Source organism: Elephas maximus, chromosome 17 (assembly GCF_024166365.1).
Source record: "Elephas maximus indicus isolate mEleMax1 chromosome 17, mEleMax1 primary haplotype, whole genome shotgun sequence".
NCBI classification, from domain to species: Eukaryota; Metazoa; Chordata; class Mammalia; order Proboscidea; family Elephantidae; genus Elephas; species Elephas maximus.
The window spans coordinates 55,602,091-55,626,909 of NC_064835.1; the positions used below are offsets into that span (position 1 = coordinate 55,602,091).

Consider the following 24,819-nt stretch of genomic DNA (forward strand, 5'->3'; position numbering starts at 1 on the left):
ATCTATTGATACTCATACTGAATGTAAATGGCTTAAATACACACATAAAAAGACAGAGAGTGGCAGAATGGCTTAAAAAAAAAAAAACATGACCCATCAATACACTGTCTACGAGAGACACACCTTAGGCACAAAGATATAAACATATTAAAAATCAAAGCATGGGAAAAAATATATCAAGCAAACAGTGACCAAAAAAGAGCAGGAATGGCAATACTAATCTCAGATAAACGGACTTTAAGGCAAAATCAACAACAGAAGACAAAGAAGGGCATTATGTAACGATCAAAGGGACAATCCACCAAGACATAACCCTAATTAATATTGACACACCCAATGACAGGGTTCCAAAGTAAATAAAACAAACTCTAACAGCACTGAAAAGAGAAACAGTTTCACAGTAACAGCAGACTTCGACACACACATGACTCTCGGTAAAGGACAGAACATCTAGAAAGAAACTCAACAAAGATACAGAAGACCTAAAGGTCACAATCAACCAACCTGACCTCATAGACATATGGTACACTCTACCCAACAGCGGCAAACTATGCATTCTCTACCCAACAGCAGCAAACTATACATTCTTTTCCAACGCACACGGGAATATTCTCCAGAATAGACCACATTTTATTTACAGGTATAACACAATCTTGATCCAAATACCAACAGCATTCTTTGACAAGATGGAAAAACTAATCACCAACTTTATATGGAAAGAAAAGAGGCCCCAGATAAGCAAAGCATTACTGAAGAAAAAGAACAAAGTAGGAAGCCTCACACTACCTGATCTCAGAACCTACTACACAACCACAGTAGTCAAAATAGCCTGACGACAGACGTAGACCAATGAAACAGAATCAAGAAACCAGACATAAACCCATCCACCTATGAACAGCTAATCTTTGACAAAGGACTAAAATCCATTAAATAGGGGAGGGGGGAGAAAAAGCAAAAAACCCATTGCCATTAAGTCGATTCCGACTCATGGCAACCTACAGACAGAGCCCACCCCCACCCCCACCCCCAGGTTTACAAGAAGTGGCTGATGGATTTTAACTGCCGACCTTTTGGTTAGAGTCATAGCTCTTAACCACTGTGCCACTAAAAAAAAAAAAAAAAAAAGGGCTCCAAAATTAGGAAAAGGCAGTCTTTTTAGCAAGTGGTGCTGGTAAAACTGTATGTTCATCTGCAGAAAAAAATGAAACAGGGCCCATTCTCACACCATATACAAAAACTAACTCAAAATGGATCAAAGACATAAATATAAAATCTAAAATGCTACAGATCCTGGAAGAGAAAATAGGGACAATACTATGGCCCCTAATACATGGCATAAGTACAATAAGAAACGTAACAAAAAATGTACAAAGACCAAAACATAAACTAGATAACTGGGAGCTCCCAAAAATTTAACATTTATGCTCATCAAAAGACTTCACCAAAAGAGTAAAAAGAGAACCTACAGATACAAAAAAAAAATTTTGGTTCTGACATATCCGACAAGGGTCTTATCTCTATGATCTATAGAATACTTCAACACTTCAACAAAAAAAAAAGACTAATAACCAAATTAAAAAATGGGCAAAGGATATGAACAGACACTTCATCAAAGAAGACAGTCATGCAGCTAACAAGCACATGAGGAAATGCTCAAGATCATCAGCCATTAGAGAAATGCAAATCAAAATTACAATGCAATACCACCTCACTCCAACATTACTGGTACTAATTAAAAAAAAAAAAAAAACACCAGAAAAGAATAAATGTTGAAAAGGTTGCAGGGAGATTGGAACTCTTAAGCACTGCTGGTGGGAATGTAAAATAGTACAACCATTATGGAAAATGATATGCCACCTCCTTAGAAAGCTAGAAATAGAGATACCACACAATCCAGCAATCTCACTGCTAGGAATATATCCTAGGGAAATAACAGCCATCACAGGAATAGACATATGCACGCCCACACTCATTGCAACATTACTCACAATAGCAAAAAGATGAACAAACTAAGTGCCCGTCCACAGATGAATGGATGAACAATTTATGGTACATACACACAATGGAATACTACCCAATGATAAAGAACAATGATGAATCCATTAACCATCTCACAACATAACTGAATCTGGAGAGCATTATGTTGAGTGAAAAAAGTCAATCGCAAAAGGACAAATATTGTATGAGACCACTATTATAAGAACCAAAAACAGGTTTACATATATACACACACACAAAAAAAAAAAAAAAAAAAAAAATCTTTGATGGTTTTGAGAGAGAGGAGGGATGGAAATCAGTAACTAGAGAGTAGACAAGTATTATCTTTAATGAAGGAAAGACAGCACACAGTATAGGGGAAAAATCAGTACAACTTGACCAAGGCAAAGTCATAGAAGCTTCCTAGACACATCCAAACACCATGAGGGACCAAGTTACTGGGTCTAAGGGCTGGGGACCATGGTATCAGGGGACATATAGGTCAATTGACATGGCACATCTCATAAAGAAATGTTCTACATCCTACTTTGGTGGGTAGCTTCTGGGGTCTTAAAAGTTTGCCAGCAGCCATCTAAGATACATCTACTGGTCCCATTCCAACAGGAGCAAAGGAGGATGAAGAAAATCAACAACACAAGCAAAATACTAGTCCAAATGACTAATGTACCACATGAACCATAGCCTCCACCAGCCTGCTTCCAGAAGAACTAGCTGATGCCTGGCTATCACCACCAACAGCTCTGACAAAGATCACAATAGAGCGTCCCGGACAGAGCAGGCGAAAAATGTAGAACAAAACTCAAATTCAAAGACCAGACTTACTGGTCAGACAGAGACTGGAAGAACCCCTGAGACTATGACCCCAGACACACTGCTAACTCAGAACTGAAGCCCCTCCCGAAGTCCACCTTTCAGCCAAAGATTAGACAAGCCTATACAATAAACAATAACACATGTGAGAAATGTGCTTCTTAGTTCAATCAGGTACACAAGACCAAATGGGCAACACCTGCCCAAAAATAGAGCCAAGGAGACAAGAAGGCACAGAAAAACTAGATGAATGGGCAAGGGGAATCCAGAGTGTAAAGGGAAAGGGGAGAGTGGCAACACATTGCAGGGATTACAACCAGTGTCACAAAACAATCTGTGTACAAATTTTTGAATGAGAAACTACTGTGTGCTGTAAACATCACCTAAAGCACAATAAAATTATTAAGAAAATCTCCCAAGGAAAGAAGTGATATATAAGAATTGTGACAACAAAAGGAAGCTCTGTAACAGTGCTAGAAAGAATGGGGGGCGGGGGGCAGGGGATACTGAATTTTTGGAAGTTTATAGAAAGTTCTTCTAAATACAGTCAAATAAAGATTCTTAGGGCTGGCTTAGAATTCTCCAATTCAACCCAAAAAAATGAGTACTGCCTGCCTGGAAGTGGGTGAGACCCTAAAAACCACTCATCCTGAAATCCCTGTCCCATCTATAATTTATTTGGTAGGAAAGCCTATACAGCAGTTAAGACCCACAACATTTCAGGTACTGCCCGTGCCTTTATTCCTGGTTATCCCCTTCCCCCATCCCTCAGAGCTTCATGAAGTCTAGCAACAAAGTTTAACACTGACATCTTCTCCACGGAAATCTGACACAAAGCCTCCACCAAGAGTTAAGACCAAAAAAGAAACCCACTGCCATCGAGTCGATTCCAACTCATGGCGACCCTATGGGACAGAGGAGAACTGCACCACAGAGTTCCCAAGGAGCGCCTGGCAGATTCGAACTGCCGACCTCTTGGTTAGCAGCCATAGCACTTAACCACTACGACACCAGGGTTTCCAAGAGTAAGGCAGCAAGATAAAATAGAGTGCCCGGTTAAATTTGAAATTATGAGAAAAGATAAAACAACAAATAATATTTTTTATATAAGTATGTCCCAAATATTGCATGGGGAATACTTACACTAAAAAAAAAAAAAATGTTGATCTGAAATTCAAATTTAATTGAATGTCCTGAATTTTTATATGGTAAATCTGACAGTAAAGATTTTTTTGATTGTCAACTAAGTGGTATAAAAAGTCATAACGGCTATGTACAGTACCTATTCTCCACTACCAGTCTGAATTAACAAGAAGTTCATAATGTATTCAGAAACTTCATAAGGGGTCAGGTCACTATGAATCAGACTCACCAACTCATAGCAACCGTACAGGACAGTAGAACTGCCCCATAGGGTTTCCAAGGCTGTAATCTTTACAGGGAAACCCTGGTGGCGTACTGGTTAAGTGCTATGGCTGCCGACCAAGAGGTTGGCAGTTCAAGTCCACCAGATGCTCCTTGGAAACTCTATGGTGCAGTTCTACTCTGTCCTATAGGGTCGCTATGAGTCGGAATCGACTCAACGGCAGTGGGTTTGGTTTTTTTGGCTTGGAATCTTTACAGAAACAGATTGCCACATCTTTCTTCCGCAGATCAGCTACTGGATTTAAACTGTTGATCTTTCAGTTAGCAGCCGACTGCTTAACAACCACATAACCAGGGCTACCTCAGGAACATCAATGAAAATCATTTTGCCCAATGTAAGGCCCATAAATGCCTTAGACATTAATAATTGAGAAAGAGGGTTTCACTGAACACAAAGTCAAGCAAGATTATTTTTCTGAAGAAAATATGAGTATCAATTAAGATCATCAATTTTTAATACCTAGCAAGTAAATATAATTAAATATAATTATAAATATATAAATATAATTTATAGGCAATGCAAACAGACTCATTATTTTTCTCTACTCGTACATATGCTTATAACCAAACCAAATCCACTGCCGTTGAGATGATCCTAGCTCATAGTGACCCTACAGGACAGAACAGAACCACCCCATAGGGTTTCCAAGGCTGTAAATCTTTACAGAAGCAGTCTGCCACATTCTTCTCCCGAGGCACAGCTGGTGGGTTCGAAGCACAGACCTTTCGGTTACTTTTGGTTAGAAAGGGAGTGCTTAACCCCTGCACCACAAGTGTTCCTTGCATATGCTTAGGCTATATACATATGCAAAATGCTAACAATGTATATACTGTGCCTTTTATTAGAAAGATAAAATATTAATGATTTCAACACATAAAAACCAAATGCTCTTGCTTAGTTTAGTCGCTAGATATTAAAACATTGATACTCTTGAAAAGCTAATTAATATTTTCATGCTCCAAATCCCATAACAACAAACAATTACTATAATTGTCAACATCTTCATAAAACAAATACAAATAATTACTTTTTACTACTAATTTTGGAAGAGTGAGGCAGGCAAAAAGAAGATATACAAACTGTCTTTTTTTTTTTTTTTAGAGGGGAGGTTTATTTAATCGCTCAACAAATATTTATCAACTACTTTCTAAGTCCGAGGTCCTGGAGGTCAGTGTGTGAACAAGACTGCTAATATCCTTGTTCTCATGGAGTTTTCCACCTTGTGGAGGAGGCAAGCAAATACTTAAGACAATTACAAGTGGTAAGTGATAAGTGATTGGAAAGAAAGAATAATGCATACGGAAGGTGGGACAAAGGCATTTACTTTAAAGTGTGGCCAAGAAAGGCCTCTGTGAGACCAGGGTAACGATAAGATAGGAGCTGAAAGGCTGCAGGGAGCCGTTCAGGCAGAAGAGCAACATCAATCATCCCATGCAGAGGGAACAGCATGTGCAAAGGCCCTGAGGCAAGAGAGAATTTGGTATGTCCAAGAAACTGAAAGAATGCTTCACATGGCTGGAGCACTGTGAGTGAAGGGCCACCAGCACTAGAAGGTTGTGGCAAGGGACTAATCAAGACATTGTCAGGAGTTTTAATTTTATCCTTAAATGCACTGGAAAATAATTGCAGGGTCTTAGGCAGAAGAATGATATGATGTTACATATTGTGTTAAATGATCACCCTGGCTGCTGTGTAGCAAATGCATGGAAAGTGAGAGGAGTAGAACTGGGGGGATGATTTAGGGGGTGATTGCACTGGTCGCCATGAAAAAGGACTTGAGTTTGGAACTAGGACTTTAGCAACAGAGGTGGGAGAGGTGGGTAGATCTTGGAACAGGAGCCAAGGAGGACTCTGGGATGGAAGAATATAGCACTGTGAATGGTGTGGATTGAAGACAAAAATTTGAATGTTGTCGGCATATAGATAACACTTAAAGTCATGGGGATGGGTGGAATCACATGGGGAGAAAAAGCAGAAAGAAAGAAAAAAGGGAGCCCAAGTCCAAGTCCTGAAAAATATGCACATTTAAATCCTAGGAGAGGAAAAGAAGATACAGCAAAGGCTGAGAAGGTGCAGATAGTAGGGTAGGAAACAAGCCCTGTGAGAATGGTGCCGCCAAAGCCAAGACATCAGTGTTAGGAGGACTGAGAGTTTTGATTTCAGAATGAAAGAAAAATAGCTGGTTAAATCTGTCCTTGTTTTTCCTAGCCTGCCCTCCTTCTTAATTAGGTGAAAATAAAACATACCTTTTGTACTTCCACTGGAATGACAAGAAACGGAAAAGCAGGTGTGTTGACATGCTCCACTCCTTTATCTTAGATCTCTGACAAGCTTTAATTAGTTTGCTAGCTGAGGGCTTCCTGAATAAATGCAATTCTGTCACTTCATAGTCGTGCTCAGTGTAATGGATTTTTTGGTCTCCAGATAACGTTTCTATAGTTCCCGAAATAGTCGTGAGCAATTTTGTTAACCTGACTTCCCAGGTATCCTTAAAATTGTTTGAGTAAGCATGCGTAAGATTTCATGGATTGTCCTGTTTCGAGTACGTAACAGCAACAACAAAAAAAATCATTATTTTTTTCTGATAATTACTTTCGTTTTTGAATTTAGTTTTGAATTCCATTTTTCCCATTTAAAACATTGAAATTGATGATACAAAAGGGAAATTCTTTTTACAGCTTGCTTTTATTTCTAAACCGAAAAACAGAAGAAAGTTATTACTAAGCTTGTGTATTCATATGCATTAGCCATTTAATAGGGAAAATGAGTTTTTAGTTTAACTTACCAAATTGAATGTTAAGATATTCGCTTATACCCTGTTTGCACGTTAGCAAATGGCTGTTTTGGACAAGAATTAACTGTTGCAAATATAAAAAGGCACTAAGTCTGCACTGTACAAAGAAGTTCTGTCCTCTTCTGCTTGCTCCTTTTCCTCCATTTACCCCGGTAGTTCTCTCCCATTCCCCCACCTCCAATTTATTCCTTTACTCTCTCGTTCTCACTCTGCACATTCTCTGTGTTTGATGGATGAACAATTTACCAGTTCAGTATCTTCAATCTACATTTTCCTTAGGAGTTTTTGACCCACACACTTTCCTTGTCTCACCTTAGACCATTTATTATGTGATCTAAATCTCTCTTTTATCGTCAATAAAATGAAGAAAATAAAATTGACCTTACAGTATTGACGCAAGGAGTAAATAAGATCTCCTGCAAAATACCAAGGTGGGCGTCAGGCAGGTAGTATTTACTCAAGAAACAAGAGGGTCTCGCACAGCTCCTTTCTCTTTGGAGGCTCCAAATTATCTGTCATGAATTCCATACTAGCGAGAGGAGCTACCCTCAGGACCAGGGGAGTAAGGACTGTTGAAAGCAAAAACAGGATTCTAACAAAAGCAATTTAGATTCAGTTCACCAGCTTGTGATATCCCTATGAGTGAACCCCATGTGAAACAAGCCAAGGTTGGTGAGCTGCATCTTGGTAAACATGGGGAAGAAACCCAAAGGCCCCCTTTTAATTACAAACAAGAAATTAATAAATCAAGGTAGAGTGGAGAGCATTCATTTCACGGAGCCTAAGACTTCTTTTATCTTTGATTAAAGGCAATTTCTTTTATTAGAATTCATAAAATAATCTCTGTATTTAAACTAGAAAATATTAAAAATAAGTATTTCAATGGAAGAAAAGTTCATTTGGCCATTGTTAATATAGTTAGCTTGTATTCGACAACTGTAATAATGCCTTAATTACTTAAAAGTAATTTCCCTAGGGAATGAAAGGAAGAGAATGGGGTAGCTGCTGCTGGTTATCTGTGAGGATTTTATGCTAAAAAAAAAAGGCCAAGTGATGCGATAGTGCTGAGTAGCTGGGATTTGCAGTAGCTGGCCCTAAAAAAAGGGGGGGGGGGTAACTCATCACATGGCACATGTGGTGTGTGTTTTCCAAACAAAAAAGTCCCTGCACACAGCAGACAACCAGTCCCCACCACAGTTATAGGCCAATTTCAGCAATACATCATCAAATTCCTGAAAACATCATTTTTTTATTTGGTAACTTTTTGTACTTATTTTGTAAATCTCTATGTATAAACATATTTTGCATACATAATTCCACATTTATACTCATTTAGGCCCACTCTGGAATTTGGGCCGGGGTTTTTTTTTCCTCCCCTGTGTAAAAGGGCTCCGTACTTTACTCATTTTTCAAACCAGGGCCAAAAACCACTGGCTGTATACCAGAAAGTGCATCACTCCCATCTGGTGGCAGACATCAAAATTTTGAGCATAATTCACATACAGAAATAATCTAACTCTAGACTACATACTAGTCAATTAAGCTTCTATTAAAGAAGTGGAAAATACAGCAACTACCAAACAATCGACCATATGACCTCAGTTCAGATAAGTACCTCCAATAAAATAACTACTTTGCATATATGTAACCACCATAAAAAAAAAAAGATAACAATTTAAGAAATGTTAACATTAGGGGATGATACCTTTCTTGAAATACCAAAAAATAAATAAATAAAATTTTTTTTATAGTCTGTCAATTAAATTGGGTGAGTATGTATACCAAAATCCAAATCAAACCCATTGCCATCAAGTCAATTCCAACTCATAGCAACCCTATAAGGACAGAGTAGAACTGCCCCACAGGATTTCCAAGGCTGTAATTCTTCATAGAAGCAGACTGCCACACCCTTCTGCCAGAGAGCAGCTTGTAGGTTCCAACCTCAAACCTTTCTGCTAGCAGCCAAGTGCTTAACCACCACGCCACCAGGGCTTCTCTACTAATATATACAACAACCTCCTTTGCTGTCAAGTCGATTCCCACTCATAGGAGCCCTATAGAACAGAGGATAACTGCCCCACAGGGCTTGAAAGAGCGGCTGGTGGATTTGAACTGCTGACTTTTTGGATAGCAGCCAAGCTCTTACAATATAGGTAAATTCCTAAATCACGACTTAATTACCTATGCCCAAATCCTGTTACTAGTACTTTCTTCTTCATTATGAAAAGAAAGATGCAGAGGTTTAAATAAAGTTCATTCACCCACCAAAACTTCTATTGAAGATAGATATACTGAAATACTTTTTAAGTCAATAATAAAACCACCTTCCAAAAATACAAATGGAAGGTGATCTAAACGTAATTAACAAATAAAAAAGGAGGGGGATACCTAGAAACAGATGAAGCATGCTATATGTAAAGCTGATGAAATAATTAAAAGGCTTTATGGAACTCACATCATTTACTTTAGCACAGTCTTCACTTTTTATACAATTTCAACCCTTTGGCAAAGGTGCATGAACAACTTAGTTTACCCTTGTCATGTCACCATGGAAACCACCTATACGTACCAATCACTGAATCTCATGAATGAACAATAAATAGAAGAAGTCTTAATAATGATATTCTCTGGACAAATTGAAAAGTGGTACAATGAGATCTCACTGTATACTTTGATTTTTTTGATAAATTCATACATAAAATATTTCACAAATTTGTATTAAGAGAGTACATGGTACAGTGAAAAAAAGGCACTGGCTCAATTTTCAGAACTTACTTCATTTCTCTGAGCCTCAGTTTCCTCATATCTCAAATAAAATATATCTAAAGTTGTTTTCAGCTCCAAATTCTCTAATTCTTTTATTTTAAGTGCACCAAGGGAATTAACCATTATTGTGAGTCACATTCAGATGTCTTCTTTTGCAAAGAATTGGTATAGAAAGAGGGAGAAAAATCGATTACTCTGAAAATAAGCATAAAACTGATTTTTAAAAAATTTAAACAATATTTTTGGCATATAAATTTCTAATTGTTAAGCTTTTCATATAATTGTTAACTCTGAATGAAACTTAAAATAATCAAATCATAGAATACACCACTCTAACCATAGAAGTTTCAGGAAGTTACTCAAAACAGTACTGGGGATGATTAGAGACCTCCTACCTCCTTTTCTTAAGGAGGTCCCTTTTCCACCAGCCCAATTTAGAATAGCTCATTAAACATCAAGGATATATTTTTATCAGCTGCTTAGTCTTATTTCTTAAGTTTCAGATAAATAAATAACTAAAATTGCAGCAAACTCCATTCTGCTCTATTGTAATGGCCTTTGCTTAATTTGCTGAGATGGTGATGGCTGAATTCTCAGAAACTTCAGAATGACTTCTTTAGCTATCTTCGGTTCAATAAAATAAGGAATCGTCTTTTTTTTTTTTAATGGGAATAATTTTTTTTTTCCTAGAAAAAATATCCAGATTAATTCCTATGTTATACGTAACACCTACATTCTAATAAGTGCAAACAATTTATTCTTCTCAAGCAGAGAAAAATAAGATGTTAAGAGCAAACCTCTGTCACTATAAGCACGGTGTCAGGAACTCTGCTCATCACTTGAAAGCATCACCTAATTTATACTTACAATAATCCTGTGAAGTACAAATTATTATCATCCATATTTTACATTTCAGGAAAGGTTAACTAGTTTACTCAAGATATCAGCATGAATGCAAGACTCACAATCAAGCCTTCCTGCCTTCAAAGCCTGTGCACATGAAATCTCTGGTCTAACTGTGTGCAAAACATTTATAAAAATTGCAAATATAAAATGAAATTACAATCAGTGGACATATCATAAAGGAAAAAGTAATTGACCATATAACTTTTTGCAATTATGAAAAGAATATTTTCCTGTTTTGACTTCTAACTGCTTAGAATATAGGAAAGCTATTGATTTTTGTGTATTTATCTCATATCTGCCCACTTGACCCCATTCTCAGGAGCCCTGGTACAGTGGTTAAGCACTCAGCTGCTAACCGAAAGGTTGGCAGTTCAAATCCACCACCTTCTTCAAGGGAGAACTATGTGGCAGTCTGCTTCCATAACGATCACAGTCTTGGAAACCCATGGGGCAGTTCTACTCTGTCTTATAGTGTCCCTACGAATCAGAATCGACTTGATGGCACACAACAACAACCCCATTTTCATTTAAATTTAAGGATATGCAAACAAATCATTAAAAAAAAAGTTTTATCTGTACAATTTCAAAGTTTATATGGTGCATTCATTTATTTTAAAAAAGTTTCCTCCAATCGTATTTATAGTTTTTATTAGAAATGACCAGAAAATTATACCAATTGTCTTTTTTAGTATCTAATGATAAAATCTATTGATATTATAAACTATTTTTATCAGTTTCTTTATAATAAGTCATCGTTATATCTCTGAAAAAAATTTAATATTATATACATGTATAGATATGCTATTTTTATATACATGCTGGATTCTGTTTAAAAACATTTTATGCAGGTTTTTTTCATTTAAATTCAGAAATGAGATAGATCAGTATTGACCCTTTTTAGAATTATTTTTAAGTATCCTGCATTTTTAATATTAAAATTATGGTTCTTCAATATTATTGAGGAGTTCTCCATCTTTTTCTGTAGTCAAAATTGTTTACGTATTATTGCAATTAGCTATTCTTTATATGTCAGATAATATTCAGCTACGCACCTACCTGTTCCGATGTTTTTTCCATAACTGGTCTTTAAACACCTTTCTGAACATATTATGGCTTATTCCAGTTTTCCATTTCCTCTTGAATAAATTTTGGTAATTTAAATTTTCCTCAGAACTCATTCCCTTCTTCTAGGTTTTCACCTTTCATTGGAAAGAGTTGAATGTAAGATTCTATTGTGCTTCTTTTAATCTCTCTTTTTTTCTGGGGTTATTTCTGCTTTCTCATTCATAATCATATATGTTCCTGTTCTTCACATTTCTCTTAATGACAGTCTTCAGGAAATTTCATTGGCCATTTCAAAGAGGAATAAAATTATAAATTTATTTAAGCCTTTATATGTTTGTATTCTGTCAGTAATTCTAGTTTTTGTTGTTACTAAATTCTGTCTTCCTAATTTCTTTTGATGTTCTTTTTTTAATTTTTAGTGTGAGTACGTCTTCTTTTTTCTTTTTCTTTAATAAAAAAGGTGTTTAAACTAAAATTCTATATTGAACACACCATTTACTGCAGACTGTATGTTTTATTATAAAAGAGCTTCTTTTTTCATTAACTCATATGCACTTTGTAACTTTCCTTTGGGTCCAAGAGTTATCCAAGGGTGTTTCTTAATTTCTTAATAAAGTCGCTTAATAAAGTGTTTAGTTCCCTAATAAACTTTATTACCAGAATGTTGCCTATTAAAATCATCACTATTTCGAATTTATAAAAAGTGGAAGAGTCTTTTTTAAGAACTCAACTTTCTAAGATGAATCCCTTCTTATTTACAATTTCATGATTCCCATAATGTAAAATTACTCTAAAAGGAATCTTGCCTTTCAGCGTTGTAAAATAAATGGGCAACAATCATTTATTTCATTATTAAATGAGAGAAAGTTCTGTTGGCTAAGCTTAAATATTTATCAATGGTAAACTCCTAATGCCATTTTTCTTCTGACAATGAATGAATTTTATCCAGAATTCTTTAACTTCTGAATTTTATTTCATCTCTTATCCATTCTTGCCAGGAACTGCTGGACAGCTAAGAACATGCTGCATCACTGAACACTGCTATGAATTTTATTCAATTCATAAAGTTGTTCATGTGTTTGATACAATCTGAGCTTGGTTTAGTTTTCTCCCTAAGTAACATCTTTTGCATTAAATGCGTAGTATGAAATTTATAGCTGCTATTTCCTCATCTTTCTTTTCTTATTTACATGTCCTCCATTGATCACCAGTCACATCAATGCTTTCATTAAGGTTTCATTTCCAGGGTTATCAATGTTAGGTTAATATTAAGATGTTTGCCTCAAAAACCATATTTTTAAGAGAATATATATATACACACAAATACACATGCATGTGTGCACACACACACAAACACACATAGATACAAGTTAGAGTAGGAACACTGAGAGGAAAAAGAAACCACTTAGGAGACATTAGAGGAAAATTAAGACAAGTTACACCTGTGTGAAATTCAGGAAGGGTTATAACAGACTCCTACATTAAGTGGACAAACGTGGATTAGCTAGTGTACTAACCTCACTTTGGGTAATTTTTTCTTTTAATATACTGATTTTATCAGACAAAAGAAATTTTAGCTAATTTCATGAAAGATATATTAAAACCACAGTTATTTATTTTAATATTATATGTTACTAAGTTCACATGCATTCTTAGATTAGCCATGTACAAAAACAAAATAGAAATATATGAAAATTTTAAGAAATAAGAGGAAATGAAGAGGCGAAGCCAAGATGGCGGAATAGACAGACGCTTCCATCAAGCCCTCTTTACAACAAAGACCAGGAAAAAAAAGTGAAAGGAGTATATTTGTGACAAGCTGGGAGCCCTGAGCATCAAAGGCAGGCTTAGACAACGAACTGAGGGGCAGAGGGAGGAATAAGCCGTTTAGAAGCAGAGAAGAGTTGCAGGACCTGAATCGAGGGGAGCCCTCAGGCACCATTCCCGGAGCGGCTGTGGCGTGCTGGTACTAGCGTTCAGCTGCAGTTTTCTCAGGGAGAAGCAGCCAGCCACACAGCCCACTCACATATCTGGAACCTGGGGAGAACTGTGTGCTCTCGGCAAAAGCTAAGTACTTACGTATATTTTACACGCCCCCCCCAACCCCAAGCCGGCCTCAGCGGCTGAATCCATGGGCCTGAGATAGACCCTGGTGAACACCTAGAGCCATCCTCGCAGCCTTGGGGAAGGAAAAAATTTGCTACTGGGGGAAAAGATAATTTGCTAGCTCCATTAAACGGGGGAGCTCAGGTTAGAAGCAGCTCCTGTCCAGGCATAAGCCGTCTGTGGACCTTGAGCACCTTTCTCTTCTGCATGGACCTGTGTGGGCCTATTTCAGAAGAATAGGCCCTTGTAGGCAAACTCCAACAATTTTAGCTGTGCGGTGGAGAGGTGGGTGTTTGACATTTGACATTGCTTTGCCTGTTAAACAAGGTCCTCACCTACCCACATCAGGGACCTAAGGACTGGTAGCTCCACTCAGGTCACCCAGCCACCCGCAACAGGGGTCCAAAGATAACTGGTACCTCCCAGTCCTTACAACCAAAAACTTTGGGTGCCCACGGTCCCTCTGCAGAACCCACCCTCCAGCACACTCTAGGGAACAGAGACACGTTTTCCTCAGAGACACTTGGGGGTCGGTTCTCAGCTCCCCACCTTGTTTAGAGCATGACCCCCTGCTGCAATCAGATACCGGTATATATGCCAATCACCCCTGCCCCTCTAAGACTGTAGGACAGAGCCTATAGCACACACGTGATATAAGCTACCTAGAAAACTGGGCTGAATTCATACAAGAAAACTGAAGGGACTCCTAGACTAATATACCTGATAACAGCTCTAGCCAGCTGGGGACAGGACACCAGAGTTTCAAAGGCAAAAATAATCATGTTAGCTCACTCAAGCAACCCATAGCGGTATACCAAAACAAAACAAGCAGCTACGACACAGTAAGCAAGCATAAACTAATACAGTAACTTCTAGATGGCTTGGAGACAACAGTCAATACCAAAAACATAAAGACAAATGGTACAACCTCTTTGGAAATCGATTTGGCGCTTCCTTAAAAAGTTAGAAATAGAACTATCATACGATCCAGCAATCCCACTCCTTGGAATATATCCTAGAGAAATAAGAGCCTTTAAACGAACAAATATATGCACACCCATGTTTATTGCATCACTGTTTACAATAGCAAAAAACATGGAAGCAACCAAGGTGCCTATTAACGGATGAATGGATAAATAAATTATGGTATATTCACACAATGGAATACTACACATCGATAAAGAACAGTGAGGAATCTGTGAAACATTTCATAACATGGAGGAACCTGGAAGGCATTATGCTGAGTGAAATTAGTCAGTTGCAAAAGGACAAATATTGTATAAGACCACTATTATAAGAACTTGAGAAATAGTTTAAACTGAGAAGAAAACATTCTTTCATGGTTACGAGGCAGGGAGGGAGGGATGGTGGGAGAGGGGTATTCACAAATTAGATAGTAGATAAGAACTACTTTAGGTGAAGGGAAAGACAGCACACAATACAGGGGAGGTCAGCACAATTGGACTAAACCAAAAGCAAAGAAGTTTCCTGAATAAACTGAATGCCTTGAAGGCCAGCGTAGCAGGGGCAGGGGTCTGGGGACCACGGTTTCAGGAGACATCTAAGTCAATTGGCATAATAAAATCTATTAAGAAAACATACTGCATCCCACTTTGAAGAGTGGCGTCTGGGGTCTTAAACGCTAGCAAGCAGCCATCTAAGATGCATCAATTGGTCTCAACTCACCTGGATCAAAGGAGAATGAAGAACACCAAGGACACAAGGTGATTATGAGCCCAAGAGACAGAAAGGGCCACATGAACCAGTGACTACATCATCCTAAGACCAGAAGAGCTAGATGGTGCCCGGCTACCACCAATGACTGCCCTGACAGGGAACACAACAGAGAACCCCTGAGGGAGTAGGAGAGCAGTGGGATGCAGACCCCAAATTCTCATAAGACCAGACTTAATGGTCTGACTGAGACTAGAGGGACCCCAGTGGTCATGGCCCCCAGACCTTCTGTTGGCCCAGGACAGGAACCATTCCCGAAGCCAACTCTTCAGACATGGATTGGACTGGACAACGGGTTGGAGAGGGATGCTGGTGAGGATCGAGCTTCTTGGATTAGGTGGACACTGGAGACTATGTTGGCATCTCCTGCCTGGAAGGGAGATCAGAGGGTGGAGGTGGTTACAAGCTGGCAAAAAGGACACGAAAAGAGACAGTGGAGGGAGAGAGCAGGTCTCATTAGGGGGAAGAGTAATTGGAGTGTGTAACAAGGTTTATATGGGTTTTTGTGTGAGAGACTGGCTTGATTTGTAAACTTTCACTTAAAGCACAAGAAAAATTATTTTTTAAAAAAGGGGAAATAAAAATGTAATAATGTGCTAGCTTATTTCTAGAATTCAACCATATACTTGCACTGACTTATACAACATAGGTTTACGCCTTACATGAGTCTGAATATATGGCCATCAAAAAGGGAAACTATGTTTAGTAAACATTTATATTATACTAGCCACTATGTTTTAAATAACTTGTTCAATTTAAGTCTTATGATAAGGATTAAATGTATTTGTATATAAGCTGAAGTAAGAACCCTGAGGCTAGCAGAAGTTCACTCAGCTATTAGCCTGTCTGTCAGAACTACAGAAACCCTGGCGGTGTACTGGTTAAGTACTATGGCTGCTAACCAAAAGGTCAGCAGTTCAAATCCACCAGGTGCTTCTTGGAAACTCTATGGGGCAGTTCTACTCTGTCTTATAGGGTCAACTATGAGTCGGAATCGATTAGACAGCAGTGGGTTTTGGTCAGAACTATATTTCAGACCAAATTCAAGCCCCAGAGTATCTCCTAAACCAGTCGTTCTCAAGCTATTTGTGTTGAAAGAAATGGCTTTGGAATTAGTAACAGGCAGAGGCTGGAAGCATTTTAAGGAGTATTATGGGAAAATCATAGATTGCCTTTAACAAACTTAAAAACATAGACATTAAAGACTCTGGCAGTGAGGACTCAGAAGGAAGTAAGGCATAGTAGAAAAAATTCACATCACCTTAGAGAATACCTAAACCATCATAAACAGACTCTTGGTAGACATATAGATGTTAAAGAAGCTGCTGTTGAGGGCTCAGAAGAACTGAAGAACATGTATTTGAAACTGGAGGAAAGGTAATTTTTATTATATTGTGACAGGAAATTTAGCTGGATTGGGCCCTTAGTTTTTATAGAAAGCATAATTGTAAGCAATGAACTCTTACATTTAGCTGAAGCGATTGCCAAGCAAAGCATTGAAGATATGGCCTGGTTTCTTCTTCCTGCTTATAGCAAAATGTGAGAAGAAGGAGATAAATTGAGGGAAAAACTGTTAGGCTAAAAGGAAGTATGACTTGACGATTTGGGAAATTCTCATGTTATCCAGATTACAGAAGACACTAATATTAGGAGAGTCACTATCAGGAAAGCATGGTCTGGAGATAAAGCCAAGTTTGTGGCTGGACAATCTCTTGTTAGTGCCTAGTTTAGAAAGATAAAAAGCTCAATGTACTTAGTCACAAGGAGGGCTCTTTGAAAAAGAATAGATCTGTGACTCATGGATTCCCTGAACCATTTCAGCAAAAATAAAAAATGGAGAGAGGGTTATCTAGGAAAGATCTGTGTAGGAGAAGCCTTATTTCTAATGGAATGTATCCGTGAAACATACACAGGAGACCCACAAGATTTCTGAGAATGCTGTATCAGCAGAAACGTTGCCAGTTTGGGCTGAAAAGGAAAAGAAGAGATGAAATGAAAACTGATGAACTCACAAAATTCTACAGGCAGTAAATGAGCTCATAAAAATACTCTGCTGCAAACACATGCCACCATCCATGAAAAAGGAATAACGGCTCTGGAAGTGCAGCACTGGACACAGACTCAAGTGGAGACTCAAGCCACAGAGGATGATTCTCATGCCTTGAACTAATGAAGTTTACTTAGCTGGATTTCTAAATTGCTTGGGACAGATAGCCTCCTTTTTTCTTCCATTTTCTCCCCTCTTGAATACCTATAATTATTATCCTATGTCTGTCCCACTATTCATTTTTGGAGCAGAATATTTATTTTCTATTTATCACATGTACACAGATGGAGAGGAATTGCCCCAGGATGGATTATATCTGGAGCCTCACCCATTCCCAATTCAGATGATTTGGATGATGATATTTGAGACTTCTGAGCTAATAAGACATAGATAACTTTTTGGATTTGAGTTGACACTATAGTGGTTTGAGACTTTTAGAGACCTTAGAATGAAGTGAATGTATTTTGCATGTGAGACAGACATGAATCTTTGGGTGGGAGAGGGCATAACATTGTAGGCTAAATAATGGCCATCCAAAGATGTCACATCCAAATCCCTGAAAATTTAAAGCAGGAGCTTTTCAGATGTGATTAGGTTAAGCATCGTGGAATGAGGAGATAATTCTGAATTACCTGGATGGGCCCTATGCAATCACAAGAGTCCTTATAATAAGGAGGCAAGGAGGAGCCAATGTCAGAGAGGAGATGTGACAATGGAAAAAGAGGCCAGAGAGAGTGATTTGAAGATGCTCTATTGCTGCCTTTGAAGACAGACAAAAGGCCACAAGCCCAGAAATACAGGTAGCCTCCAGAAGTTGGAAAAAAACAAGGAAACGTTCTCTACCCTAAAACATTCAGAAGAGATACAATACTGTCAACATCTTCATATTAGGATTTGTGATCTCCAGAACTCTAGCATAACAAATTTTTCTTTTTTAAGCCACTAGATGTTGTGACCCAACCAGTGGTAACACAGAAGAAAAAGCCTGGCAATCTGCTTCCATTAAGATTACAGCCAAGGAAACCTTATAGAGCAGTTCTACTCTGTAACACACGGGGTCACCATGAGTCAGAATGGACCTGACAGCAACTAACCACAACAATAAGCCACTAAGTTAGTGGTAATGTGCTATAGCGGCAATAGGAGACAAATGCAAAGAGCTTCTACTTAGTTTGGTTTTATAATCCTCTGCAGATACACCATATAATGTGGAATTTTTATGTGCCAAATTTTCAGAATTAACATAGCAAAGAATATACTTCACGAGACACTGAAAATTAACTTTTAAAATATAAATATCCTGAGGATATTTTTTTCTGTTGACAGCCATCTCGTGGAAATGTGGCAACTGTGACAATACCAAAGTAGAACGTCTCCTCATTCCAACAGGATGAATTCTGCTTTGTAAACTGAAGGTAGTGTAATTCAATAAATATACTTTGCTCTTAAATATTCAATAGAGCTCTTCCTAACAGTGCATTAGCATCTGAAAGTGAGTGAGGAATGGTTTATTTAGACGTTGAATCCATTACTGCAAATGAGGGCCCCCTTCACTAAGGCCCCTCTCTTCAATTATCTCATCAACTTAATTTTGAAAATCATACAGATGATTTTTAAAAGGCATCAACTCTTAAAGAGCAATGAAACTGTCCATAGTTCAGGAAGCAAAACATACTCAGTAATCAGCATATGGCATGATTATTTCCCTTTTAAGGATTTCTAAATTCTCTTGGAGAGTCATGATATACTCACGATAAAAACATAAAGAAACATAAAACCAAAAACCAAACCCAGTGCCGTCGAGTTGATTCCGACTCATAGCGACCCTATAGGACAGAGTAGAACTGCCCCATAGAGTTTCCAAGGAGCGCCTGGTGGATTCAAACTGCCAACCCTTTGGTTAGCACTTAACCATTACGCCACCAGGGTTTCCTAAAGAAACATATAAAGATAGAAACATACAAAGAAAGGATAAAACATACAAAGAAGTTTTCAAAGCCTTCTTTACCTGTGTAACAAGTGGTTCCAGCAGCCTCTCCACTGTTAAAGTCCTGATTTCCAAACTTTTGGGGTCCCATTTCAAAATGATAGGTGAAGTTGCCGAAGTCATGCTCCCTATGGACACACATTATAAGTTAGAAATAGTCATCGCTAAAATAAACTGTTACTTTGGGGGCACAAAATGAATAAGCCACTGAAATTTAGAACAGGAGATTATCTGTCTGGCCCAACCTCAGAAGTCTGAGATGAGGAAACCTAAACCAGAACTGGGCAAGGTGGCAACGTCAGTGTCAGATGAAAAAGCAAGGGCTCACTCCTGAGAGTGCCTGTACGTATTACAAAACCTCCTGGAACCCATTTGTCACTACAATATTTAATTCACCCAACATACAGTAAGAACACCCATCTGCTATAGGCTAAGAAAGACCCTGCTCTCCTGTAGCTTATAACTTAAAAGTAGAAATGGCCAAATCAGCCAACAATTATGCCTCAGCGTGAAACACGGTGTGATCAAAGAATATAGGGAGGGCTATGTGGGTTTTTTTTTTTTTTTTTTTAATGTGGTTAAGGGAAACCCTGGTGGTGTAGTGGTTAAGTGCTATGGCTGCTAACCAAAAGGTCGGTAGTTTGAATCCGCTAGGTGTTCCTTAGAAACTCTATGGGGCAGTTCTACTCTGTCCTATAGGGTCTCTATGAGTCAGAATCAACTCAGTGGCAGTGGTTAGTGGGTATATGGTTAAGAGCTTGGCTGCTAACTAAAAGGTTGGCAGTTCGAATCTACCAACCACTCCTTGGAAACCCTATGGGGCAGTTCTTTTCTATCCTATAGGGTTGCTATGAGTTGGAATAGGCTTGACGGCAACGGGTTTGTTTATTTGTTTTTAATGGGGGAACTGGGAGCCCTGGTGGAGCAGTGGTTAAAGTGCTAGGCTGCTAACCAAAAGGTCACCAGTTCAAACCCAGCAGCTGCCCTACAGCAATGTGCTTTCTAAAGCTTACGGCTTTAGAAACCCTATGGGGCAGTTCTACTCTGTCCTATAGGGTTGACTATGAGTCCGAATTGACTGGATGGCAATGGGTTTGGCTTTTTTTGTTGTTGTTATGGGGAACTAAGGAGCCCTGATGGTGCTGTAGCTAAAGTGCTCCATTGTTAACCAAAAGGTCAGCAGTTTGAACCCACCAGCTGCTCCGAGAGAGAAAGATGTGGCAGTTCTACTCTGTCCTATAGGGTCCACTATGAGTTGGAATACACTTGATGGCAGTCGGTTGAGAGAACTGAGAAAAGGAAACTAGTCAGGCTGGGGTGGCCAGCAAAGGCTGCCAAGAAACATCATAAATCCATCACGTTCACCAGATGAAGGCTACTTTGTTTTCTCCACATCGTACCACTGAGGATATCATATACCCTGTGGCAGCAGAGTCTAGTTCTCTTAAATAGCAGACATCTTACAAAATGAGTGCCGAGGGTTCTGAAAATTAGCTTGCTGCTATTTACATGCTGTCTGATTACTCACTGCATTTACATTCTCTTCCCATAAAATCAGAGCCTGAGAAGGTTATTGGTCTCATTTGAAAGCAAACCTCTCTCACCTAAAACCCACTGACACATAGGTAACATATCAAGCTCAAAATATGGTCCTGGCCCCAAGAGAATAAATTATACATTCTCTCAGGGGTGTGTTTCTCACCGAGAAATTGACTGCTATTTGCTGAATATATTTTGACGTTTAACCACTGGACAAGCTGAATCTGAATCATCTGTCTTAACACCACCATAAATCAAACTGCTCATGGCTGTTCACTTCTTTCAAATCAATGTCCCCACTCAATTCCATCCTTATTAATCAATGATTATTTCTATTGTAATTAACACAAGAAAGAAGCCCCATCACAATAGGCACTAGTAGAAATATGCCTCTTTACTGTCTTCCTACAGCTAATTCTTTGCAAATAGACCAAGCAATTTGCTTTAGGGGAAAAAAAAAAAAAGGTGAAGACACAGTGTGCTGGTATTTTAACTCTCTCCAAATGCCGCGTTTTAAATAAACTGAGTATAGCATCCAACCATACAGACCAATTTAGATTTGGGTTCCTTCACAATAGTTGGCACTGGTATGTTGCCTGTCCTCCAGAAACCTAAAAACACTGTACACATTTCCCATTCACACTACCAACTGCCACATCGCAGCTGTGACACAGGCGCAGTTGGGTTGCTGGGCAGCACACCTTCCGGGCTGTGAAAGGACAGCAATGCCAAATACGCCCTACACAGACTGGGGCACCTTCATCTCCGCTGGGGCCAGGCTGACCTAAGTAATCTTTGTCTAGTATGTATGACACAGAACTGATGTCGCCAGGAGTGTGGGAGGGTGTGGACAGTACCCCCTGACACTGGCAGAGGGGGTGACATCAAAATGACCCCAGGGTCTGCTGCTGAGGCTGCAGCAGGCTGGCTGGCACTGCCTGAGGAGGGGTTGTCAAGGCAGTGCTGTCATGAGGGTTGGTGTCACCCATCACCCAGTGCTGTAACTCATCATTCCCCTCCCCACCCTACCCCCTAGTCACCCGCCAGTCAGGGTGCAGGCTGCCTCTGCCTTGGTCAATGGGAGAGGGGAGGAGCTACAGGGAGCCACGGGGGTGGGGCCAGGAGGCGCTGCACCCTGGGAGGGGGCAGGACAGGGGCAGGCCACTCTGCCCACAGGGGCAGGGAGAGGGAGGGTGACACCATGACTTACTGCATTGGGTGACACCAACCCTAGCGACACCACTGTGACAGTTATTGCAAGTTTTGGGGAGAAGTTCCCTGAGAATGGCTTTCAAGCTCCAAGAGAAAAATGAGTGGTATACTAATCATGAACAAGGAAGTTGAATAATTAGTACCGTGAGTTGCCAGTCAAGTCTATTCCCGTCGGTTTCAGAGTAGCACTGCTCCATAGGGTTTTCATGGTTGTGACCTTTCAGATGCAGATTGCCAGGCCTTTTTCCGGAGACACCTCTGGGTAGGTTCAAACTGCCAACCTTTCGGTTAGGAGTCAAATGCTTAACCATTTGCTCCACTCAGGAAATGGGATAACTAGCAGTGTAGTCATTTTAATATGACAATGAAAAGGTACTGGTAAGACCATGTAGTCAACTTCCATTATAACAAGGGTACGCTTTTGCACATGAGCTGGTAATGCCAGGAAGGCACACACAATCTTTTGCAGATGTTCCAATGCATAAGTTTAAAAAAATAAAAAAACCCTGGGGTTTAAAAAAAAACAAACAAAACTGGTGTAGCCATATCAGAGACACTAATCTAGCAGGCATTGCCCAGAGATGGAGGTTGGGGCACCCCTTGAACAAAGACCTCCAGTTGACAGTGAGTCAAGAAGCAGAGTTAGACAAATTCTTGAGTCCTGAAGGCCACAGAGGACTTCTAAATCTAAAACTGAAAGGGCAAGAGTTACCAGACAAATTACTCAACTTAATTTACTCCTTTGGGAATCAATCTTTTCAGCCACTTCTTGTGACACAGGTAAAATCGAAGAGCACAAGGCAAGGAAAGGTTACATGGAATTAATTTGTTGAAGGGAAAATCTAGACACAGAAACTTTAAATGCTCTTCTCCCAGTGTGCTGTTTTTGTTACAGCTGGACCACGTAAACCAGGAATTCTGTAGTCACCGGTTACCTTTTCACTGTTTAGTTCAATGCCCAAATTAGCTAAAAGGGGTGGGGCATTGCAAAACCCCCACCTTTAAACCCAAGATGTTGGTATCTAAGATTTCCATTGAACTGCCTCAGAGGAGCATCTTAACTTTAGGTCAGCTACTAAGCATAGACAGGAGGCGGTAAGAAGTTTCTCTGGTTGCAATTCACTTGAACTAGTGTAATCCTTGCAATCTGCTGTTTCTAGAACAAGTGTTTTTTGTCCTACTATTTTGGGCACACTCAATTGCTTTCTACTGTTTGAACTAGATCCTGTATCTGAAATACTTCCTTGTTAAAGCCCTCAGTAAATTAAATTTGCATAAAAACAGAAAAAAAATACATTCCATTCCAGGCTAGTGATCATGGTCACAGACATCCAGGTGCACCTGTTCATGATCTCTGTGTTAGGGGGCTCTGGAGGCTGAAGACACCTGATTAATCAGTACTCCACCAGGTATCAGGCCACTCCTGGTCACCTCCCCACCAAGTCACTCACTTCCTCTACGTTGTTTTTCAGACCCTCCAGGAAGCCCCGGAAGAGACCAGATCTAACCAGCTCAGAGCAGCGTGACATGCGCAGAGCAGACCACGATGTCCGACAAAGGACCCTGGGCTGCCACACATGCGCAATAACGCGAGAGAACTTAAGGAACCAAAAGACTCATGTCACGGAACCAAAATCGCCGGAAATGCATCACTGACAATAGTCAAGCCCATTTCAAAAGAGTTTGGTCCGTCGGCCACTTCCGTGCTGAGTCTTAGCCCGGCCTTGTAATAAATAATCAGTAGAAACTATGAATAGGTAAAACCTCTGATCCTGCCTACTGTTTCCCTCCACCCCTAAATGAATATGTATAAGTATAAATTGTAGATTGCTTGCGTAGATCAGGGAACTCAATTTGAGGTCGATACCTCTGAATCCTCGCTTGCTAGCCTGCGAAATAAACTCTTTCTTCCTCTCAAAACCAGCGTCTCACAGTTTGGCTTCCTGCACGCTGGGCACGGACCCATTGGTCCGGTTTCATTTGCATCCAGTGTTCTAGTAAGAATGAATGAGGACATTCTTGTTTCTCAGAAAAAATCATGCAGGTGACCTCTGAACCAAAGAAAGGAGGCAATGGTAGTCAGTAGATAGGAATGACAACTTGGTATATAGCCCCCCCCACACACACACAAAACAGCCTTACTGTCTCTTGTTATTTACAATTCTCCCAACCTAGAAAGTCACCTCACTGTCCCTTCAATATTTATAAATTATGATGGTCAAAGAAAACATATAGGCTTTTCATAAGTATGGTAGATTGGATGACTGTGTGGTAAATAATTCCTCCTCCACCCTGCCCCCGATTGCCCACCTCCATGGGAAGAGAATATTTTCTGACCACACTGATATTGAGCTTTGGCCAATGGAATGTTTAGGAGATACGATGGGAGGAAAGTTGTGAAATGTGCTCACCTGGTTGGGCTTCACCTT

At 39.4% G+C, this 24,819-nt stretch overlaps 1 protein-coding gene across 1 annotated transcript in view; it reads right to left on the minus strand.

Moving 5' to 3' along the window:
• The window catches only part of CTNNA2 (catenin alpha 2), a 1,322,153-nt gene that overhangs the window by 1,146,568 nt on the left and 150,766 nt on the right, over positions 1-24,819 (minus strand). The window contains exon 2 of the mRNA XM_049856958.1: positions 19,661-19,767. Coding sequence (XP_049712915.1) covers positions 19,661-19,762 — 102 coding nt within the window. The 5' untranslated portion in view covers positions 19,763-19,767. The remainder of the gene's footprint in view (positions 1-19,660; positions 19,768-24,819) is intronic.